General features: G+C 48.6%; 1 protein-coding gene across 7 annotated transcripts in view; it reads right to left on the bottom strand.

Annotated features, from left to right (window-relative positions):
- Nucleotides 1-25,069, bottom strand: part of NUP98 (nucleoporin 98 and 96 precursor) — a 791,668-nt gene that overhangs the window by 368,682 nt on the left and 397,917 nt on the right. For all 7 annotated transcript variants that reach the window (XM_085623457.1, XM_085623456.1, XM_085623459.1 and 4 more), the window contains one exon: nt 6,248-6,401. In XM_085623457.1, the coding sequence (XP_085479583.1) occupies nt 6,248-6,401 (154 nt within the window). The remainder of the gene's footprint in view (nt 1-6,247; nt 6,402-25,069) is intronic.

Raw genomic sequence — 25,069 nt, forward strand, 5'->3', positions numbered from 1 at the left:
AAAGTGATGACCATGCTTACAGTAATTCTGAGAGCTGCAGCTGCTACAGGCGCCGGGGAGGAGGGAGGGCGATATGAATGTCAGCAGCCCTACATGCCAAGAACAGATGCATACTGGTAAGTAGCATATTCAGTTCGAGGCATGTGGGCTGCTGAATTCATATCTGTGCATAGAATGTATAGCAGTGCCCTCTATTAGCGGCGGCTACCAGTGCCAGCTGCAGCGGTCTGAAAAAGGGTTTTGAGAACAGCCTGTCCTACAGCTGCCTGCTGTTTTGATTGCACATCTACACAATAGTGTTTGGTAAATGTGTGTGTGGTGGACCAGGTGGCTGCTCTACATATATCATGCAGGGGAATATTTCCTAGAAAAGCCATGGAGGCTCCGAACTTACGCGTTGAGTGGGCTCGTGGGGGAATAGTTAATGTGCGTTTTGCCTTTTGATAACAAATTTGAATACACTTAACTATCCATCTGGCTATCCCTGCTTTGGAGATGGCGTTACCCTTGTGGTGTGGGGCAAAGGCAACGAAGAGTTGTTTTGTCTTCCTAAAGGGTTTAGTCCTGTCGATGTAGTACATGAGGGCCCTCCTTACGTCTAGTGTGTGGAGTGCTCGTTCCGCGACAGTTTGTGGGTTTTGGAAGAAAACGGGCAGTTCAATAGTTTGATTCATGTGGAACTGCGAGATTACCTTGGGCATGAATTTGGGGTTGGTACGTAGTACGACCCTGTTGGCGTGAACCTGTATAAATGGCTCTTGAACTGTTAGTGCCTGGAGTTCACTAACCCTTCTTAAAGAAGTGATTGCTACCAGGAAAGCTACTTTCCAGGTGAGGAATTGAATCTCGCATGAGTGTAGAGGTTCAAAGGGTGGACCCATCAGGCGTGTGAGGACCAGGTTGAGGTTCCACATTGGAGCCGGTGGGTGGCTTGGTGGAATGACTCGTTTGAGTCCTTCCAAGAATGCTTTGATGGCAGGCACTCTGAATAGTGAGAGGTGCTGCCTGGTTTGCAGATCGGCTGAGATTGCGGTCAAATGGACACGTATAGAGGTGTACGCCAGATTGCATCGGTATAGGTGTAAGAGGTAACAAATGATGTTTTGGATGGATGCGTCCAGCGGGTTAATGTCATTATTACTGCAATAAATGACAAACCTTTTCCATTTGGCTGCATAGCAAGCTCTTGTAGTGGGTCTCCTGGCCTCCTTGATGATGTCCATACAGTCAGGTGGCAGGTTGAGGTAGCCAAACTCTAGGACTTCAGGAGCCAGATTGCCAGGTTCAGCTGTTGCGGATCTGGGTGCTGAATCTCTCCATGGTTCTGCGTCAAATGCGCGGGTTTGATCCGCAGCCTTTGATGCGGCACCACGGAAAGTTCGAGGAAGGTGGTGTACCATGGCTGGCGTGCCCACGTAGGAGCAACTAGGACGAGTGTCAGGGAGTGTTGTCTGAGTTTGCGAGCCACCAGCGGTATCAACGGCGCTGGGGGAAAAGCGTACGCAAATCTGCCGGACCAGTTCATCCATATCGCATTGCCCTGCGACTGCGGATGTGGGAACCTGGCGGCAAAGCTTTGGCATTTTGCGTTTTCGCTTGTGGCGAAGAGGTCTATCTCTGGATGACCCCACTGCTGGAAGTACGGTTGGAGTACTGATGGGTGTAACTCCCACTCGTGCATCTGGTGGCTGTGTCTGCTGAGCAGATCCGCCATCTGGTTGTCCTTGCCCGGGAGGTGCTTTGCCATGAGGAACATGTTCCTCTGAATGGCCCACTTCCACATGCTCTGAGCCAGATGAGACAACTGTGGAGAGTGTGTTCCTCCCTGCTTCTGTATGTAGTACATGGCAGTCATGTTGTCCGTCCGGATCAACACGACTTTGTTGCACAGATGTACTTTGAATGCCTTCATGGCCAGGAAGATTGCCATCAGTTCCAGAAGGTTGATGTGCATCTTCTTCTGTTGTGTCGTCCATAGTCCCTGCACTGTGTAGTGGAGTACATGAGCTCCCCATCCCTGGAGAGACGCGTCCGCTGTCAGTACTATTTGTGGAACAGGCTCTTGGAACGGTCGGCCCTTGCAAAGGTTTTGAGGATTCCACCAATGCAGAGAGTTGTATGCCCGACCGCTCACCAACACTAGGTCTTTCAACTGTCCTTGAGCCTGATTCCACTGACGTGCTAAGCACTCCTGAAGCGGGCGCATATGTAATCTCGCGTGTGGGACTATGAAAATGCAGGAGGCCATCATGCCTATCAACTGCATGAACACTCGTGCTGGAAGTGAGTGTTGGGGTTTGAACCTGGAGATCAGCATTTGCATGCTGTTGATCCTCACTAAATTTTGCTGAGCTGTGGCCGCCAGAGTGTCTATAGTCGCACCTAGGTACTGTTGTACATGTGCGGGCTGGAGATGGGATTTTGGGTAATTTAGTGAGAACCCCAGACTGTGAAGGAGGTGAATGGTGCGGGACATGTGGCTGGCACACTGCTGGGCTGACTTCGCTTGAACGAGCCAGTCGTCCAGGTAAGGGTAGACGTGTATGTGCTGCCTCCGTAGATGTGCCGCCACAGTAGCTAGGCACTTTGTAAACACCCTTGGTGCCGTTGTCACGCCGAAGGGAAGGACTCTGAATTGGTAGTGCTGCCCTTGAACAGTGAACCTGAGGTATTTTTTGTGTGATGGGTGAATGGGTATGTGGAAATACGCATCCTTGAGGTCGTGTGGCTAGAAAGTCTCCCTGCTTGAGCAGCGGGAGGACTTGCTGGAGAGTGAGCATGTGAAAATGCTCGGAAAGAATGTATCTGTTTAGGGGTTCCAGGTCTAATATAGGTCTGAGTGACCCGTCCTTCTTCGGTATTAAAAAGTACAGGGAGTACACCCCCGTACCTTGCTCGTGGACGGGTACGACCTCTATTGCGCCTTTTAGAAGCATGCTTTGCACCTCCTGCTGTAAGAGCGTTAAGTGCTCTGAGGACATAGGACGGTTTCTTGGAGGAATTGTGGGTGGAGTGGAGGTTAGCTCTAGACAGTAACCGTATTTGACAATATCTTTGACCCACCTGTCCGTGGTGATGGAGTTCCACGTGGACAGGAACCTTTGTAGCCTTCCCCCGACAGGTGTTATGTGGTCGGGAGGAAGGGAGAGGGCGTCACTGCTTGTTCTTGGGGGAGGACCTGGTGTTGCCGTAGCCGCGTCCTCTTCCCTTTGTACTTGAGCCACGATATCCACTCCGGGTGTTTTTATCGTAGGTGGTTTGTGTATTGCCCTTGTTGTATGTCTGCTGTGACCTCTGTCCTCTACCTGCTCCTCTATTTCCGGGGCGACGAAAGGAGCTGCTCCGAAAGGACGGAGTCTGGAGAGCCCCCATGGACTTTGCGGTGTCCGTGTCCTTTTTTATTTTCTCAAGGGTGGTGTCAACCTCTGGTCCGAATAAATAGTCGGGGTTGACAGGCTGGTTGAGTATATTATTTTGCACCTCCGGTTTGAATCCGGAGATTCGCAACCAGGCATGTCGTCGCAGCATGACGCTTGTGTTAATGGCCCTGGCAGCCATGTCTGCGGCATCTAGTGCACACTTGATGGAAGCATTTGTGAGTAGCTGTCCCTCTCTGATAAGAATTTCTGCACCTTCTTTGTACTGGTCAGGGAGATGTTGGAGTAGTTGTTCCAATGTGTCATAGTAAGCTCTATCGTAGCGAGCGAGGAGCGCTTGAGTGTTGGCTATGCGCCATATGTTGGCAGCCTGGGCGGCAACTCGCTTGCCGGAGGTCTCTAGCACCTTGGACTCTTTGTCCGGGGGAGGAGCGTCACCTGTCGTCTGCGAGTGTGCCCTCTTGCGAGCATTCGCCACGACAATGGAGTCTAGTGGTAATTGGCCTCTGATGTAAGTAGGGTCCCCAGGCGCCGATCTGTATTTCTTATCGATCCTGGGGTTTATCACTCGTGCCCTGGTGGGTTCTTTGAAGATGTCCTTGGCTGGTTTGAGGACCCCTTTCAACATGGGCAGAGTTTTCACATGTCTTTCTGAGGATGCAAAGGTGTCCATAAGAAAGTCGTCCTCGATGGTGTCAGAGTGAAACTGCACTCCATGATTATTTGCGGCACGTTCGATAAGAGCGTTGAACGCTGCAGTGTCCTCTGTGGGAGATGTTTTCGCCCCATAGAGTTGTGGGTCCTGTGCATCTAGAGGTGCACCTGGATCTACAGGGTCGCCCCAAGTTTGATCAGGGTCCTGTTGGTAATCAGGGTCTATGTCTCCGTGGTAGGGGACTTGGTCATCCATGTAATCCCCCAACACATCCATGTCGGAGTGTGTGGGAGAGTATGATTGTGGATCCTGGTAGGGCGAGTGGTAAGATTCGCTTAGGAGAGGTTCCGAGTCCACAGGCAGCTTCCTTTTTAGCGGGATCCGGAAAGGGTCCAAAGGTGGCTCCGAAGTTATCCTCCGTTCGTGGATAACCATCCTGCCGGTGATGGCGTCGATGACATGTGACGGAGACGCCTCAGGAGGTGTAGCTGTGGTGTGGGCGACCCGTGTCCTGAGTTGGAATATTTTTGGGATCGTGGACGGAGGCAGGCCAAAAGTAATGTTGGCTGGCACCGAAGAGGCTGCTGGGGCTTTTATTGGGCCGGAGCCCGACGTGTCCTGGAGGACCGTTTTGGTTTTGCTGCTTTGTGCTGCACCAGGTCGGACTTGGAGCGTCTTTGAGGCTTTTGTGCCGACCAGGTCTGTCGAGGCGATCGTCGACTTTTTCGGCGCCGGCGGGTCATCGAGTCGAGGGGCGGGAATGGCCGTCGACGTCTCGATGCATGAGGCTTCGGTGTTGCCGTGGAAGGGATGTGAGACGCAGCCGGCAGTGTGACCTTTGGTGTCTGAGTCGATGGCGTCGACGCCGGGAACCGATCAGGTTTGTTGGCACCGAAGGCCTTTTTCCGTATGCCGACTCCGACGTCGGCCGCTTCAAGTTCGGCACCGAAGTCTGGCTTGGTGCGCTCGGTGCCGACGCGCTTCGCTGGCGTCGAAGGTGTGGAAGGCCTCGATCCGACCAGCACCACTTTTGGTTTCGGTTTCGATTGAACCAGTGCAGCTTTCGGTTTCGGTTTGGAAGAAGGGAAACCAGCCGGTTTAGGTAATAATGGCTGCCGCTGAACGTCCGAGGCCGGGCCCGAGGGCGGGGCCGAAGAACTGCGGGATAGGTCTCGGGTAAGGCCCGAAGGCGATCCCTCGACCGGAGCCATAGACTGTGGCACTGGGCTCTCTTCAGTCTGAACGGGTAGGCCTTGCTCGTCATTGGAGCTACTCTCTTCGGCCCCTAAGGCCTCATCGTAGTCTCCTACCTCGGTGTCGTCTTCATCTCTGCGAAAGAGTGATTCGTCGACGTCGTTCGATCCGGAGTCATGTTCGGAAACGGGACTGGAGGGTAGGATCTCCAATTCTTCGACATCTTCGGTCTCGGCGTTGAAGAGGTCTGCCGGGGCCGGTGCCGCGTGCTGGGCTTCGAGTCTTGCCGCTCGTCGATTCCGTAGAGTCTTCTTGGAACGGAACCGGGCACAGGCCATGCATGTCGATTCGTCGTGATCCGGCGAAAGGCATTTGTTGCACACCGGATGGACGTCGATGTGGGGATATTTCGCATTGCATACCGGACATCTTTTGAACGGTGTCCTCGATTCCATCGTCGATGGGCAGGTAAGAAGCGAAAAGTCGGTGCTGAAAGTTGTTAAACTAACAACGGAGTATTGAAACCGATCGAGAAAAACAGTACCGACGCGAACTAAAGGTCTTTTGGCCTCGATAAAGTTTTTCCTAACTTGAGCTAAGACAGCACATCCGAACCCAATGGCGGACAAAAACAATCTGAGGATGGAGGGGATGCCCATGCGCACTGTAGTCCAGGGGAGGAGTCACCTATCCCAGGATACCTCGAAGACTCTTCCAGGACAACAACGTGCAAACATCCGGACCCAACACTAGGCGGCGATCTATGCACAGATATGAATTCAGCAGCCCACATGCCTCGAACATAATTCTATTGTTACGATGATGTTAAAGACACTGTAGATGCATGAAGTATGAAAGCTATTGGAACAGTTTCTAACGAATGGCTCTGAACGAAGCTTGTTTGGCAATATAAAGGTGCATTGTGTACCAAGTGACCCATAATGATGCCTCACCCGGAAAAACTTATATAAAGGAGTCTGTATGTAGCATACATAATATGTCCTCAATACTTTCCAGTTACCTGATGGCCTAAGTTTTACTTGTGATTGCGAAATAGACAGTCTTGGGGTGGTGACCTCTTGAACAGCATCAGTCCTCGAAGGAAATGTAGTGAAGTGCTGGTGAAAAACGACGTCTGCATCATCTTCTTCTGCAAACAGAGAAGCTTTCATGATCTATTTAACAAAATTAATATAAAGGTCAGAATGAGATTGTACATTAAAACGAGTGAACTCAACCAATTGCAGTAGCAGCTTTCTGTCTCTCCAAGTACATTTATTATTAAAAATATATTTTTCTAAACACTTTTCCATACATGTCAGAGCAGTATACATATCCATCCAGATCCACAGAGAATCAAACAATCTCACCCCTACCCCAGTGCAACTCCCCTCCCACCCCCAACCAATGACACGTATGCCTCAGCATAAAACAAACTGATGGGGATTGGAACCCATCCCCTTCTCTTAATTACAAATACCCATAATGGTAACAATGAGATGATCACAGGGTATCCGTGTGCCTACTGTATTTGATAATCCTCCCTCCCCCTTACAATGTTTCAGACGCCGCAATGTAGCCTTAACACTGACTGTTCTCATTTGCCGCTTTTATGTTTGTATGTACTGCTCTCATGCGTCTTTCCGCTGCCTCCTAAATCCACTGTGAAGTGCTTACAGACTGCCACAGGGATACAGGTCATAAAAGGAGGACATTTTCATTTGGCTGGATGCTCCTTGTACGTATATCAAAGAATCAAAAAGAGGTCTCGGGAACTCCTGGAATAATTATTATTTAAAAAAAAAAAAAAAAAAGAATTCCAAATTAATTATTGGGTAGCCTTTAAGTCAATAAGAAGGCATAAGAAAGCATCGCGCTTAAAGCAACTGGCAGCTAGGTGTTTATTAGAAAAGACATTAAGAACAATTTTCTATTTTGTCATAATTACCTGCTAGCTTTGTTAGGAGAAACATTTTTGGAACAGTAAAAGCGCTGGAAACATGCAGTCATGTCTTCACAATTTATTTCATATAAATACACATCTTTAAAACAGACACAGTATAGAAAATGAAAAAGTGACAGGCACATAACTGATTAAAGTGTAATTACCTCAACCAACGTAACAAACCTTCACAGATGGAAAATACAACCACTATTATATCAATTAAGAATAACCTTAGCATGTCAACAATTATCTTGAAAAAAAGATAAAAGTAGGGACATACTCCATATACAACATCCAAATTACGTTTAGGAACAAATTACAATTTAAATTTTTTTATCAAATTGTCCATGCTCGTCAGTAGATATTTCCTATACAAAACTGAATTTTAACATTGGCTGCACATTGGCAGAGTGAGTGTGTTCTACTTATTAACATTATATTCCTACAAAATCTGCTTCCGTCGATGCTTACTCAAGGTAACTTAAAATGCCAACAAAAAATAAAACATTTTCTTCAATCAGACTCCGGGTACAACAAGGGGAGTTGTCTGTTTTAAGCTAAGATTATAAGCCAGCAAATGCATGGTACCTAGAAAAATCTCAAATGTGAATACGGCAAAGAAGCAGGAAACATTTGGTTCAGATATAACAAATCCTCACAAGCAGCCGTTCCTAACCTGTGGTCCACGAACACTTTGGGCCCGCGAAGCCTACTCAGGGGATCGCAACAGTTTAGAACAAGCATTTTCAATGCAATAGGTCTCGCATTATAAAAGTGTGTGCAGTTGGCATTGCTAATAATAATTCAACACTAGCTATTGGCATTGTAAATGATAATGGCATTTATGTGTTTGTTTTATAAAATAGATTTAAAAAAAAGTCATGAACAATGGCAATAGCTTAAACGTTAGCAAGCCCACCACCTATATCTCCTCCAACCACATCACTCTGAATCATGACATTACCGATAAGCACATCCCACGCATTACATACAATTCTATTAAGGAGGAATATCCTACATTTCTATTAAGGCAGATCATCATTACGACAGAACATACTATCCTTACACCCATCAGAAATATTAAATTTTACAATGTAAAGTAAAGGCTTGACCTTAATCTCAGTGCTGGGTCTTGGTCGTAAACAAGCAATAAAGAAACAAGCACATACAGGCTACTTCAGTTCAATAGTGAAGTGGCTGATGTACACAGTTATGGTAGAGTGAGATACATGACAATTTCCGCATCCATGTATGGTAAGGATTAGTTACTTACCTGTAATCCTAGTTCTCATCCAGGGGTATACTCATCAAAGTCATAATCTATGAATAATCCCCGCCCATGTGCGGGATCCCGGAGCATATAGAAAATACATATATATAAATATATATATATATACATATGTGAAAACATATAAATGCAGCCTAATAATGTTCAAAACATGGCAATGCTGTAAATTACATATTTTTGCATAGTAGTGCCCCCGTAACCCGTAAGGAAAAAAGGAAGCATCAGGCAAATTATAACACAGCACTGCTTTATTGCCATAAAGCAACATGTAATTGTAGGCATTCGCCAGTAGGCTGCAGTAGAGTATCAAGAATCCAAGAAAACTGACACCTTGCCTTTAAGGCATTAGAGTAGGGGGACCGTGCCTTTAAGGCCTGCCCGTGACCCCCTGCTCCCATGATGCACTACAGGTGACAGTTGGGCCAGTTCTTTTTGGCGGTGCCTCCGCACCTGAGTAGATCTGCCTTCCATACATCACTTATTTAAAGAGAAAACATTGCTCGTCCGGGGAGGTGGGTGGGTCGCTTATGACTTTGATGAGTATACCCCTGGATGAGAACTAGGATTACAGGTAAGTAACTAATCCTTCTCATCCAGGGGATACTCATCAATAGTCATAATCTATGAATAGAGTAGCAAGCCCATACCCAAAGTCTCGCGGACGAGCAACAAAACAGTTAAAACATACATTAAAAGACACATCTTGCATTACAGTTATGCAAATAGGTTCCTCAAAGAGGCCTGCCCCACCTGGGCGTCGGCCTGTGCGTCTGAATCTAGGCAATAATGGCGCGTGAAAGTATGGACTGAGCGCCATGTAGCCGCTTTACAGATCTCAGACATGGGAACGTTGCGAAGGAGTGCTACCGTAGAAGCCTTCCCCCGAGTAGAGTGTGCTCTAGGTTTGCCCTGCAGAACTTTGTGGGACAGTTGGTAAGCCAAAGCTATACAAGAGACAATCCATCTAGAGATAGATCTCTTGGCCGCAGCCAGTCCGGTATTAGTGGGTCCATAGTTAACAAAGAGCCTGTCTGACTTTCTAAGAGTAAGGGTCTTAGCTAGATAGAATTTCAAAACCCTCCGGAGGTCAAGAGAGTGTAGAGCTCTCTCCGGGGGTGTGGTCGGCTGAGGAAAGAAGGTGGGCAACGTGATCACCTGATTAATATGGAAGTCCGAAACCACCTTGGGCAGGAAGCTCGGATGAGTACGGAGCACCACCCTATTAGCATGAAACACCGTGTAAGGTTCCTTGCAGCAGAGGGCCTGAATTTCACTAACCCTACGGGCCGAAGTGATGGCTACTAAGAAGGCAGCCTTCCAGGTCAAATGTTGCAAGGAGGCCTTATGAATCGGCTCAAAAGGACCTCCCATCAGTTTAGAGAGAACGATGTTCAGTTCCCAGGAAGGGGAAGGAGACCTCACAGGTGGGTAAACTTTCTTAAGCCCTTCTAAGAAATCCTTTACCACTGGCATCTGAAAGAATGAGGTCTGGGTAGGAGACTTCCTATAGGCTGTAATAGCAGCTAAGTGTACTCTGATGGAAGAGTACTTTAACCCAGACTTCGCCAAGTACAGTAAGTAGGGGAGAATAACCTGTTCTTGACCCCGGATCGGATCAAGGGTGTTATCTCTACACCAGAAGCAGAATCTTTTCCATTTAAAGCCATACGACTTCCTCGTGGAGGGCCTCTTTGCCTCCCGAAGAATGCTCATACAGTCCGGTGGAAGATCTAGATGTCCGTACTGGATGAATTCAGGAGCCATGCCGTCAAGCGGAGGGAGGGGAGATTGGGGTGGAACACTCTCCCCTTGTCCTTGGTCAGCAAGTTCGGCAGGCATGGCAACCTCCTCTGTGGTACCTCCGACAGCTGGAGTAGATCCGGGTACCACCACTGCCGGGGCCACTCCGGTGCTATTAGGATCATCCGAGTTCTGGCCCTGTAGAACTTCTGAATCACAGCCGGGATGAGAGGGAGAGGAGGAAAAGCGTAAAGCAATGTCCTCGACCAGCTGATCAAAAGCGCGTTCCCCTGCGACCCCCGTTGAGGGAACCTGGAGGCGAAGACGGGGCATTTTTTGTTGTCCGCGTCTGCGAACAGATCGATGTCTGGTATGCCCCACAAGCGGAAGATGTCTTGAGCGACGCCTTCGTTGAGCACCCAGTCGTGCGCTTCGACGAAGTCTCTGCTGAGGCCGTCCGCCTGCACGTTCAGGGTCCCTGGCAGGTGAACAGCGACGATCGTCAGGTTTCTCGCCAGAAGCCATTTCCAGATTGACTGGGCCTCCAGAGACAGGACCCGTGATCTGGTCCCTCCTTGCTTGTTCAGATAGAACATAGTTGTGGTGTTGTCCGTCTGAACCTGAACATAGTCGGTCTGCAGGGATGGGTACAGGGACTTGAGAGCGAGATGGACTGCTCGTAGCTCTAAGAAGTTGATGTGATAGCTCTGCTCGGTAGCGGACCAGAGACCTTGTACTTGAAGCCGGCCCATATGAGCCCCCCAGCCCTGCATGGAGGCGTCTGTGACCACCGTCTGTGTCGGAGGCGCCTGATGGAATGGGACGCCGTGAAGCAGATGGGAGCGCTTCATCCACCACCGGATGGAATCTTTGGCGGCTTGATGAAGGGTAATGTGATCTTCCCAGCGGCCGGTCCTCTGCGACCACTGATCCTCTAGGTCTTGTTGCAGAGGACGCATGTGCAGACGTGCGTTGGGCACGATGTAGATGCACGAGGCCATGGATCCCAGGAGAGATGACACTTGTCTGGCTGTGGGATATTCCGTGCTGAGAAGCGTGCGGCTTTTTTGCAGCATGGAGGATAACCTCTCCTCCGAAGGACACACGCTTGCGCTTGAGGAGTCTAGAGAGGCGCCCAGGTAGTGGATCCGCTGAGTTGGATTGAGGATCGACTTCCGGTAGTTGACCTGAAGGCCCAACGAGTGTAGAAGGTTTAGGCAAAACGAGAGATGACTCTGGAGTTGAACCGGGGTGGAACTTTTTAAGAGCCAGTCGTCTAGATATGGGTAGACGAATATCTTCCGTTTGCGGAGAAATGCAGCCACCACCGCCATGCACTTTGAGAACGTTCGTGGCGCGGACTTGAGGCCGAATGGCAGGACCTTGTATTGATAATGTTGGTGAAAGATGCGAAATCTGAGAAACTTCCGATGTTTCGCTGAGACAGGAATGTGGAAGTATGCATCCTGTAAATCGATGGCACACATCCAGTCCCCTTGGTGTAGATGTGGGAAGATCTGGTGCAGTGCTAGCATCCTGAATTTTTCCCTTCTGAGAAATCTGTTGAGTAGGCGGAGATCGAGGATGGGTCTGTAGTCTCCGATCGCTCCTCTTTTCTGAACAAGAAAATACCGGGAGTACACTCCCCGATTTCTCTGCCTGTTTGGAACTTCCTCTATGGCGTTTTTGGAGAGGAGAGTGGCAACTTCGTCCTTTAAAAGCTTGTTCTGGCTGAGAGGGAGTGGCTGTTTCCGTGGGGGTACCTGCGGAGGGGGAGATTTGAACCTCAGCAAGTAACCACGCTCTACAATACTCAGCACCCATTTGTCGTTTGTAATTGTATTCCACTCTGCTAGGTGAGCGGTAACACTTCCTCCCACCGGAGTGGCGAACGAGTGCGGAGGAAGTAAGTTTTCACTGCTTGGGAGGTTGCTTGTTAGAGGACTGCTGCTGTTTAGCATTTCCTCTTCCTCTGCCCCGGCCCCTTTGCTGAAACTGGGACCTCTGTTGGTTTTGAGAGGACCATTGGGGCGTTTGAACGCGCTGGTGAAAGGCACGTTTGTCGCCCTGGCGAAAGCGCTTGCGGAACTCTTTGCGTTTTTCCAGTCCCACAGCCTTTACAGTGTCCAATTCCGTTTTCATCTTGCTCATTTGGTCGTCCGCATGAGCTCCAAATAGCGATGATCCATTAAACGGCAGGTTAAGAATCCTTTTCTGCGCATCTGGTTTGAGGGCTGTTAATCTGAGCCAGGCCGAACGGCGGGAGCAGATGCCATGGGAGTAGCCATGCGCGGCTAGGTCTGATGCATCCGCCGCTGCGCTTATTACTTGGTTGGCCACCAGTCCGCCTTCATGTAGGATCTCCGTGAAGTCCTGCCTGTCCTCCCTAGGCAATTTCTCCACGAATCTGGCCAGGGAATCCCATAGGGAACGATCATACCTCCCTAGCAGGGCTGAAGCGCTAGCGACCTTCATGTGCGCGGCAGATGTGTTGCACATTCTCCTGCCGTAGGAGTCCATAAGCTTGCTGTCCTTCTCAGGGGGGACAGAAGCAGATATTGAGGCTGAGTGAGACTTCATGGCCGCCGCCACTATCACCGAATCCGCTGGCGGGTCCGCCCTCAAGAATAAAGGGTCCTCGGCCGGAGCCTTGTACTTCTTTGCTATTCTCGAGGGGACCGAGCCCGCTGTAGCCGGTGTAAGGAACGTGGCCATCGCTGGTTCTAACAATCCTGGCACCAACGGGAGCAGAGGTCTGGGAGCTGACCGATGGTGTAAAGTGTCAAAGATCACAGAAGTGGGTGCCTGAGGGGCGTGCAGTGCGATGTTCAACTTTTGCGCCCCTCTACCCAGGACGTCCGAGAACGTTATAATGTCATCCACCGGGGACACTCGCGATGGAGGCGTGGATGAAAAAGTAGGGGAGTAGTCCCGGACTGAGGATCTTGTGGATGCAGTCCCAGTGGACGACCTGGTGCGTCGCCTCTTGTGGGAGCGTTCGCTTTGGTGAGCCCTTGATCCTGATCTGCGCTTGGACGGAGATCTTGGACGTTTTGGCGCGGTGCGACGGTCCCTGGAACGAGACCGGCGTGGTGAAATTGGCCGTGGATCCCTCGGAGGCGATTTACTCCTGCGCGGTGGGGAATACATGCGGGAGTAGTCCGATCCCGGACTCCGACATGCGGCAGCGCCCACATCTCGTAACCAGCGCGGTGACAGTCCAAACCGCTCTGGAGCCTCGGGTGATCTTTCTGGAGATATTTGCACGATGTGCAGTCCCGGAGATGATGACTGTTCTCCTGGGGACCTCTCCGCGGGCGGTCCAGCCTTCGCCCTCGACGTCGAATCCCTTGACGTCGACGACGTCTGCGTCACCATCGGCAAGTGTGAGGTATGCCGTTCTGGTCTCGACGCCGGTCGTGGAGACCTCGATGTCGATCTCCTCTTCTCTGGCACCTGACGTCGGCTAGATGACCTCGACGTCGGCCGTGTCTTCGACGTCGACCTCTCTCGCCGTCGACTGGGCGACTTCGACGTCGACCTCTCTCGCCGTCGACTGGGCGACTTCGACGTCGACCTCTCTCGACGTCGACCGGGCGACTTCGACGTCGACCTCTCTCGACGTCGACTGGGCACCTTCGACGTCGACCTCTCTCGACGTCGACGTGGTGATCTTGACGGCGACCTCTCTCGACGTCGACTTCTTGACGTCGATGTTCCTCTCGACGTCGACCTTCTATGTCGCCGAGTGGGGGTAACCATCGACGGCGACCGGCCCACTCGCGGCGGAATGTACGTCGCCGCATCTCTCGACGTCGACCCCCTCGAGGGTGGCGGAGAGTGTCTCGACGTCGACGGAAGCCTCGACGTCGACGGAGACAGTTCAGATGTCACCAGACTAGCAGCCTTCGAGCCCGAAGGGCCGCCTCTCGACGCCGACTTACTTTTGCGCGGCGGAGACTCTTGATGGTGGGATGAATCCCTTGACGCCGAAGTTCTCTGCCTCTTCGCCGGCATCCTCGACGTCGACGGCGAACCTCTTGGACTCCTGGTCTTCTTGGAGCCCGGGGAGCTGGTATGTCGCCGTTTCTGTACTTGCGTAGCTGAAGAAGGTGGTCTTGATGAGGAATGCTCGCCTTCACGACGGCTTCGTTCCTTCTCCAGTCTTGCATGCAGTTTAATGCGCTCTCTGTCCCTCAGAGTGCGCTTTGAGAACTTCTGGCAGTGGGGACACTGGTCAGGATCGTGTTTTGATGGTAAACACACAATACACACCGAGTGTGGATCCAACAGTGCCATTTTATTACCACAAGAAGGGCATTTCCTAAATAAAGGAGACATTCTGACTGGAAAAAAATTGGAAAATTCACTGGAACCAGCAGAATTAGCCCTTATAAGCCAGAAAACGTCGAAAAAAGCTAGAAAAAGCTGTAATTCAAAATTTCAGTCAAAAAACTGAAGAGCTCAAGCTCCAGGATCCTCACAGAAGGAGCCGGAAAAAAGAACTGGCCCAACTGTCACCTGTAGTGCATCATGGGAGCAGGGGGTCACGGGCAGGCCTTAAAGGCACGGTCCCCCTACTCTAATGCCTTAAAGGCAAGGTGTCAGTTTTCTTGGATTCTTGATACTCTACTGCAGCCTACTGGCGAATGCCTACAATTACATGTTGCTTTATGGCAATAAAGCAGTGCTGTGTTATAATTTGCCTGATGCTTCCTTTTTTCCTTACGGGTTACGGGGGCACTACTATGCAAAAATATGTAATTTACAGCATTGCCATGTTTTGAACATTATTAGGCTGCATTTATATGTTTTCACATATGTATATATATATATATTTATATATATGTATTTTCTATATGCTCCGGGATCCCGCACATGGGCGGGGATTATTCATAGATTATGACTATTGATGAGTATCCCCTGGATGAGAACTTAAGGTAATTTCTGGGATACAGTGGCAAAGACACAAGTCAATAAAGCATTGTTTATGAGGTAGGGCGACTCCTCACCTCTTCTCGATGGTGTCTCTGAATCAGGCACCGCATTTATCTTTAAAGTAAAAACAAGCCTTTCAGACCCACTGTTAAAAGCCCACGTAAAACCACTTACAGTGCAATTAGCGTTAGCGCCAGAGCTGGAGATTTTGGAATAGGAGTATCGGGTTTGAATCCCGGCGCACGTTCAACATACTGTGATTCTGAGCAAGTCACGTATTCATCCCGTGCTTAAAATAGACAAACAAGGGAGAAACAAGTTTTTTGGTAGTAGCCAGTGCTGTATAAGAACATGCGATCACGAAACCGATCGCCAAGCCCTGCACTGAGAACATTGTAAACATTGCGTCTTGTCCGCAGGCACACAAAAGGGCGTGATGTCACCATTACTCATACTGAGCTGCAGAAACATACCAGAGCGGGTACATTTCCAGTCAGATAATATTTCCCCCATGGTCATACCGCACGCGGGTCCTCTTCCTGGCCCACGCTCATTATGGTATATTGGTTTAACTCTTGTTTCACCGACTTGCTACGGTAACATGTGTACGTGTCATAGGCATTTCAAATTACCAAAACGAATAAGAAAAACATGCTAGTTACGTTTCTTCAAAGTGGCGTTGTTACTGGCACTGTTATAGTGGAATAGTCCTAATACTATATTTAATCTCCCCTTCCCCGTTCACTCACCTTACTTCCTGACTCCATGCTGAAAAACAAAGCCGCGAATGGTGCGCGCACGCCCATTTGGGCACGATAATTGAAACCATATGGTAGGAAATGCACGTAATAGACACCAATAGGTCAGGGGCGGAGCTATGCGCCCGCCTCTGGCCTATTGGCGTCTATTTGACAAAAGAACACGCACGTAAAGGCCAATAGCAGGCCGCAAACCTACGAGCGTGTGCATTTTCCAGGCCGATTTTGAAAACCCACACAAAAGGACTCTTGCCTGCGCAAGCACTGCTGCGCAGTGCAACGCAGGTTGCGAGACCTAAAAATAATAACATTAATACAATTAAAGTATATACATAAAAATGTAAACTTGAACACTTTCAATTGCTCTGTAAACATGAAGGAATTTGGGAGCCTGACTTGGCGCGGGGAACGATGGCCGCACAGTAGTGTAGCTCTGCCGGCCGCCGCAACAATCCTTTCATTATCACACGACTATTGAATTTCAGAGACTGGGATGCAATATTGCGCACTACTCGTCAGGAGGGCACCCTAAACTATCAAGGCAACGTCTTGTCATTCTATCCCAATTTCACAGCCACAGTCCACGCTGCGCGGAAGGAGTTTCTAGGGGTCAAAAAACTACTAATGAAAGAGCAAATTCAACATGCCATGCTCTACCCTGCCCGCCTACGTATAGGCACAGATGACAATGCAAAGATTTTTGCAAACCCGAAGCTGGCTATGGACTATGCCAAATCTCTGCGACGCGAACAACACTTTCCAACCAATACCTTCGATGTCGAATGATGAACGGATTTACTCTGGGCATTCAATGTCCTTTACTGCAGGCGACAACATTACTAGTAAATGGTATCCAGGTATACTAATGTAATATTTGATAAGGCTGGTGAGTCTAACTAGGGCTTATGTATGCCTTTACAACGAGTCTTGTATATGTGCTCTATCATTCCCACAGAGGTCCATATTGTGTACCCACATATTCACCTGTTCCCAAAGCAAAGAAGCAGAGTATAACTCCTTCCTTTTACAGGTATAGAAGAGTATGGGAATTTTGATCAGTTACAGCTCCTGTTCTCACTATATTGATGGGTATTTACTGCATGCCCTTGCTTATCATGCTGATCGACATGTCTCTCCTTCTAGACCAGACTAGATGGGTCGCATATAGGAGCCTTACAATTGACACGGCGGCCCCCTCCCTCCTTCATCTGGGAGTGGTCTGTGCCGCTACGTCCCCCAATGGGTGTCCCCCTATACAAGTTCTATGGCATTTTTTCTTTTTTTGGGGCGGTTTATGTTAGTGGGATGTGTCTTTGTCAAATTGGGGTTGCTAAAGTGGGAGGGGGGTTCATTGTTTTATATAGTTGTTTGTACTGTGATCGGATTGCTAGTCACAGATAGAGTCCTCATCATTGCCTGCATTAGACATCCACTGTCAAACACTCCCAAGTGTGTCGCAAATCCCCGAGACGACAATGGGTGAAGAGTATAAATGCCCAACGTGGAACATTCGCGGTCTTAATACCCCAAAGAAGGTCCGCCAAGTGCGAACATATCTAGATAGACATGCTGTCCAAATTGCTCTACTGCAAGAATCACAGTAGAGTAAACTTACATTAGCTAAAATAGCACACAGGTGGGCGGGTTTCCGTCTGGCGTCATCATACTCTACGTATGCCAGAGGGGTGCTCATTCAAATTTAAAGTGGAGTACCGTTCTTGCCTATAAACACTTGCACTGATACGGAGGGCCGCTGGGCCATGGTACAGGGCAAATTGGGTAGGACAATACTGACTATAATTAACATATATGGACCTGTGGTGGATGACCCAAAAACCTTTATACACTTGCTTAATGTTCTACGGTCATGGCCCAAGACGACCGTCATCTGGGGAGGCGATTTTAATATGCACCTTAACCCATAAGTCGACAAATCAAACCCGTCTGGCGCACATACTATCAAGGTGGCTCAGTGTATTCGTGAGGCCATGGCGGAGATGGGTTTGGTAGATGTTTGGCGCCTGCGTAATGCAGATGTTCTAGAGGGCACACATGTCACCCATGCATACAATAGCTGGTCCCGTTTGGATTATTGGCTGTTAAATGAAGAAGCTAATGGTTGGTTTACACATATACAGAACCTGCCACGCACTCTCTCGGATCATCTATTTGAGTATTCAGATCCCTACAAAACCACACCGCCCCTTCACCTGGCAATTACAGGCCGAAGCTCTAGTCGATCCTATATATAATAAAACCATCAGAACAGCTGTTAGACAATATTTCGACTTGAATGTGGGCTCGGTGGAAAGTCAGGCCACACTCTGGGAGGCTTTAAAGTGACAATACGGGGGGGGGGGGGTGTATCAGTACCACAACGGGGATTCTGAAATACATTAGAGGTCAACTCTCAGAGAAGGCATTGGGTGAGCTAGAGAAACAGTATTTGATTACACCATCTGCAAAATCTCTGGCTCGAGTCCACGAACTCCTGGCGGAATGTGAAACGTTGCCCGAATCAGAGGCAAGGTATATAGCGCGTAGTCATGTGGCTCAAGCATATGGTGAGGGAGGTCATCCAGGCAGAAAATTGGCTTCTAATATGCAATTCAGATCAGAGCACCATCAAATTGTTAAAATAGTTGACAACCACGGGACAGACCACTTCACTCCTCAAGCAATAGTCGATCAATTTAGAGACTGCTATGGGGCAATGTACACTACGCGGGGAGGGATGGATGAAGCTGCGCCAGATGACTATAAGACCGCCTGTGCATGGTTGTCGGATGCCCACTGAGAGTATCTGAGTCAGCCCATAGATGAAACTGATGTTAGAGAAGCTATACTCTCTCTTCCTAACAAGGCCCCGGGGCCTGATGGCCTAACAGCATAATTATATAAAACTTATGCAGATCTCCTCGTTCACCATTTATTGGAAATGTACGTTGAGGCTCACGAGTCTGGAATCCTACCCCCCTCTCTTAGACAAGCCTAGATCATCACACTTCTTATCAAAGACAAGTCACCCACGCTTTGCGAATCATATCGTCCCTTATCACTGATTAATCTGGATGCAAAAATCCTGGCCACGAAAATTCAACCCTTAATGCCCCTTGTGCTCCCTGACCAGTCCGGTTTTGTGCCGGAGCTCTTTAAATCCCACAATCTACATACCATCTTTGATATGTTCCAGATTCTTAATCCCAATCTACCAGCCGCCGCAGTCATGCTCGATGCGGCTAAAGCGTTTGAGTGGGGTTATATGCTTCGCATATTGCAAAGAATAGGGTTCCCGAATGTTCTAACGAGATGGATACAGATTTTATACACATCAGCAAGGATGCGAGTGGGTGGACTCACATCGGTGCCAGACGGGGATGTCCCTTGTCCCCCCTCCTATTTGCCCTTGTGCTGGAGCCACTAGCCTGCAAAATCCACCAACGACATAGGGAATCTGCTCTCAACTTTAATCACCGACCTGTCGGCATCTCAATGTATGCAGACGACATGGTCCTTTTTATTCGTGACCCTCAGCAATATCTGTCCCCAGTCCTCCGCGAATACATTAGATTTGGCCTATTTTCTGGACCTATAATTAATTGGGAGAAATTAGTTATTATTCCATGGACGACAGTCACGTCTCCGCCCCAGTTGGAATACCCGTTGGTGTGGACGACAGACCCGGTAAAATATCTCGGTATCTGGGTGCTCCGTGCCCCCGACATTGTAATCAGAGAGAACTCTGGCCACGCCTACAGCACTTTGGTACAACATGTGCATAAGTGGTCACATCTTTCGGTGTCCCTGGCGGACCGCATTGCAATAATTAAAATGGTCATTCTTCCCTGGTTTTTATATCTTTTTTGTAACATCCCGATCAAACGCACTAAACTTTTTTTTACGACAGTAAAGACTCAACTCCTTAGATTGGTATGGGGTGACGGGCAGCCCAGAATTAGCGGGCATACACTAACGCTCTCTTATGATAAAGGAGGTTTTGCCGCACCAGATTTCAGTGTGTACTACCTGTGCGCACAAGCTCAATACCCTTATTATTGGATCAGGACACACAACTTCATACCACACATCGCAGTGGAAGATGGGGATGCGCATCCCATTCCACTGGCGAGCGTGCTAACACACACTCACAGACACACGCCAAAAATATAAATAAACACCACTGACACTACCATTGCAGCGTGGCAGGCGATTGGCAAACGTGCACAAACTTCTCATATATGCGCCTGCCCTGCCCTATCATGCAGACTTAACCGTTACCCAGGAAGCAGGTCCCATGAAATCTTTAAAAGAAGCTGACATTACGCATATGCGCCACCTCTATCCTATGGGTAGTTACATTACAGGGAGTGATCTGGACTACATACAAAACCCCACTGTACTTTTCCAATATTCATGTTACCGCCTGAAGCGTGCGATTAAGGACCATTATCCAGACTTCCCTGCTGAGCCCCCAACACTTCACTCACTACCACTACTGTTAGTAGCTCCAAACAGGAAAAAAACTGATTACCAAATTATATAGGGCAGTGCAAGAGGAAACCGTGTGAGGGCCGGACAAAAGCCTCACGCATTGGAATAATATACTAGACTCCCAGATTACTCTGAAGGAATGGGAGCAGATATGTATGTTAACGGGCTGCCTCTCACCTAACGGTAATCCATGCGTCATTCACTTTAAATTGATCCATCAAATATACCACACCCCTGTCAAACTGTACAAACAGGGCCTCAGAGAATCTGATCAATGTAAACACTGTGCAAACTGACGCCGATTTTCTCCATCTTGCATAGCAATGCAGACTGGTGCTGAAATACTGGGATGAGGTGGTGAAGCGCATACAAACCATGACGGTCGTCGTCATGCAGTGCATACCCCTGGAGTGCTTGTTTGGCTACGTCCCTCAGCCGAGAGGTGACTTGGGCAGGTTCATTAGAGTAGCCCTCTTACTCGCCAAACAGCAGATTATGTTCACATGGTAAAGTAAACTTGCCCCGAAACTTGAAGGGTGGATCAAAGACCTGGTATATTGTCGTGAAAATGTGGAATTGTATGCTGAGAAACTGCCTGCACCATCCAGGTCTAAAGATATTTGGGGACCGCTCAGACACCATTTATTACTTCAAACCCAAAATGATAACGTGAGACCTGAGTGTCTCTGTAATATTGTATTATCATATTACTTTGAAGGTGTAAATTGTCTCACTATAGAAGGACCTATATATTTCATTTAATGTAAACTCTGATCACAGAAGTTATATTCATTATCGCTTTTTTTATTGTGCTCTGGATTATACTGCCTTGTATGGCAGCATTGTTTGTATTTTATTGAGAAAATTCAATAAAGAGAATTAAAAAAATAAAATAAAAAAATAAAAACAAAAACATGAAGGAATTTAAAAAGAGAGGCTAATATTTACATTGGTATCCTTTGACGAATTTTTGGAGCAGCACAAGTACGGCAAACAGAATGTAATATAGAGGACTGGTAGCACTACTGTGCACAGAGTGTAGGGGTTCCCCAAACGTGTACAGGGCTCAATGCAAAACCCAAAGTGCTCTATTAGCGGTAGTGTGGGTGAGCTGCCTAAGGCCTAACAGGAGTGTAAGACATTTATTGCACACATGATTGATAACCGACGCTTGACACAAGGAGGAGATCCAGATCAATTTTACAAAATTATACTTTGTACTTTATTTTAAGACCCAGGTTTTCGTACTAAGGTAAGTATGTTTTTAATTAAAAAATACTTTGCACTGTCAAAAATCGACACTTAGAAACTTTTTCACACTATCCCATGTTATCCTATGGAGAAAACCATATTGTGGTTAAACAAGTGAGTGTTGAACTTACAATTTCAGTCTTCAGAGCCAACGGTCAGCAAGGACAGGGGGTGAAGTAGGAACCAAAACTGCACCACAAGCGGCACAGGGGCGGCTGGGTGCAGAGGCCAAAATCTGAGTTCGACACAATACTTTCCAAAGGAGACAGGGGGTGCCTGGAGCCACACTGCTTGCAGATAAGTATATCAGCTGCAGGGTCCAAGCTACGGGGGTTAGCAAAAGTGGGAGTGGGGGGGGCACAAAGCAGCACCAAGCATACACTACCAGCGGCACAAGGGCAGCCAGGCGCAGGGTGCAAATTTGCTGTTGGGCATACAATGCTTTTCTATGAGGATTTTCCGGCTGTCAAAGAGGCTGTAGACATGGCACCAGAGGTTGCAGGAGGAAGACCAATGATAGCAGAGGTAAGCTACGATGTATGGGGTCGTAGGGCTACAGTCGGTTCAGCTTACCAAGGCCTGGAGGCTTTGGTAGAAGGGGTGCTTCTGGACGTCGAAATCTTTACAATAGCCAGTCATGGGGGTGGGAGATGGAGGGGGTTCACACTGCTGGTGCAGTAGTTGAGGGCAGGAGAGGTGGCTGTTGTGAGGAAAGGTTATTTGCAGGTTTACCCCCAATTTAACTGCTAGGTACTGGTGCAATGGCTCTGAAATGCCCAGAGCCAAACTAAACAGGATGCGGCATGTGCTCGGACCCTTGAAACTGGAATAAATAGATTTACATGTTCCAGCAGTAAAAACCCTAAATTGTCGTTTTCCCTCTGGACAGGGTAGTAGCCATATTGGCAAGTGCAGTGTTACAGGCTTTCACCTCAGCCCTGCTAACTTCTGAATGGGACTACTAAAGTTAGTACTGCTATGTATCAAATGGATCAGTGCATTAAATCAGATTTAATGGTTACATCGAATTTAATGTCACTGGTTGGCAAAGTCCAACTTTAGAAGTTGACACTTTAGTTGCCCAAAGTTTCGGGCGCCAGTTTACTGTTGTACATGGGGTCTGTCCTGCACACCGCTTTCTGCCTCCCTGTGGCTAAATAATAAGAGGTCTGCACTGGAGAGAGGTGATTGCTTACTACTGCAGGAAGCCACACAAGTGTTGGCCCAAAAGGAGAGCTTCAAAGGAGAAGCCGCCTTTGAAATGCCAATGGGTAACATTTGGGAGGGAGACTGCTCCATGGTCTACCTAGACAGGCAGGCACTAGGGACAGGGAAGGGGAAACCAAAACGGTTACTCAGAGTAGTCTAGCCCCCTTGGTAGCCACACCTCTGGGTTGGGCTGGAGACCTCTGGATGCCAAGCGAGGAGTTCTGCCATGCTGGGAGTGGGTACAATGATCCATCTTGGAATAGTTAAATGCCAAGCTTCCAAAGAAGTGATCAATAGAAGGGAGGAAACCTGGTAAGCTATTTGGCTGCTGTAGGAAAGTGGGTTTCTGTTGCAGTAACCCTCCCACTCTTTGCCAGACTACTGATGCACTTTTACTTGATGTGCTCTGGGTCCCTGTTAATCAGGTTCCCAGGGCCTGTGTTCTTACCCCAAAACTAACCCAATTGGCATCTCTGGCCACAGGTCAGCCGCTGGTAAATGGTAGCACAGGTACCTAGGGCCCTGTGACCAGGGAAGACCTCTAAGGGCTGCAGCACTTATTGTGCACCCTTAGGGGCCCTGAACATATCCCTATATACATACACATATATATATACACACACACACACATACACATACACATACACATACACACATACACCCCCCCACACTATTTTGTGCTTCCAGCCTAAATTAAGTGGCTCCGAGCCATCCTTGATGGCGCAATACTGCTGCACCTCCCAGTTACCTGAATGCTGTAGTACAGATATCCATTGCACAATCCTATCACATCCGCAGATGCTCTTTCCCCTTCCTGCAGAATTTCTTACTTCTGATTTGCTATCTTCAGGAAGTTGATCCACATACGGAGCCAGGTCACACCACATTTGTCGAAAATATCAACCCAGAATGGCAAGAGCATTAACCGCCCTGACAGAGTTGGCATAGAAGAAAAACACTTCCCAGTATTATCCAAGCGCCTGCCTTCCCTATTTGGATGAAAGGTGATGGGCGCAGAAAGGTTCTTGGACTCTCTCTGCGCTTCCTGAGAGATTACAGAGTCTGGTTTGGGATGACCCACCAAGCAGGCTGGAGCATCCTCTGGCAGTTTATATCACTTTTCCAGTCTGGATAGCACTGGTGCCACAGTCCTTCCCATATATGACTCAGTTTGAGATGTTGGCATTGGTGAACAAGTTACTAACCTTCGGTAACGCATTATCTGGTAGAGAGACTATTTAGCTGCAGATTCCTTAAATTTGAATTTCCCAGGCGTCAGGCTGGATGCAGAAACTTTTGCTGAGCAATACCCCTTGCGCGTCTGTTACGACGTCCCGGTGCCTACATAGCCGCCACCCAGGTCCACCGACGTCAGTACTTTTCGTATTTTCTACACCAGAACCGCAGAGCCATGAAGTAACTGACGTGATTGTGTGCAAAACTAGGGCCCTGAAAACAGGAACAACCCTAGCCCTACAATATCAGCCAGCAAAGAGGGGACACATGAGTGGGGCTGTAAGGAATCTGCAGCTAGATAGAGTACCTACCAGAAAGTGCGTTACCAAAGGTAAGTAACTTGTTCATCTGACAGACTTCTAGCTGCAGATTCCTTACCTTTGAATCAGATACCCGAGCCATACCATCCTGGCGGTGGGTTGCAGACTCATCCTAGACTAAAAAAAAGTCTTGCAGGACTGAACGGCCAAAATGTCCATCCCATCAACTGCCCATCAAGGCAGTAATGTTTTGTGAACATGTGCAAAGATAACCCCCCGTCGCTGACTGAACGATGTCTTGGACTGGGAGACCCCGAGCAAAGGCTGTAGTCTGAGCCTTTTCCCTGGTGGAACGGGCTCTTAATTCCTCAGGTGGCTGCTTTGTTGCTAAGGCATAACAAAACTTGATGCAGAGAATGCCCCAGTTGGAGATGGTCTTTTTCTGCACTGCCTTTCCCTTGTTTGCTCCCACATATCGCACAAAGTTGGCCAACCACCTGGAACCCCTTTGTGCGGTCAAGGTAGAACGACTACGCCCTTTTTGGGTCCAGCCGGTGGAGGCGCTCCTCTTCCTTAGAGGAATGGGGAGGAGCAAAGAAGGTGGGCAAAGTGATAGACTGACCCAGATGAAATTGGCAAAAAGGAAGCCCTGGTGCGAAGCACCACCTTGTCCGGAAAGGACATAGGTTAACGCGGCAAGCTTTAGAACACCTGCAACTCACTCACC

The sequence above is a fragment of the Triturus cristatus genome, chromosome 8, assembly GCF_964204655.1.
Source record: "Triturus cristatus chromosome 8, aTriCri1.1, whole genome shotgun sequence".
Classification (NCBI taxonomy): Eukaryota; Metazoa; Chordata; class Amphibia; order Caudata; family Salamandridae; genus Triturus; species Triturus cristatus.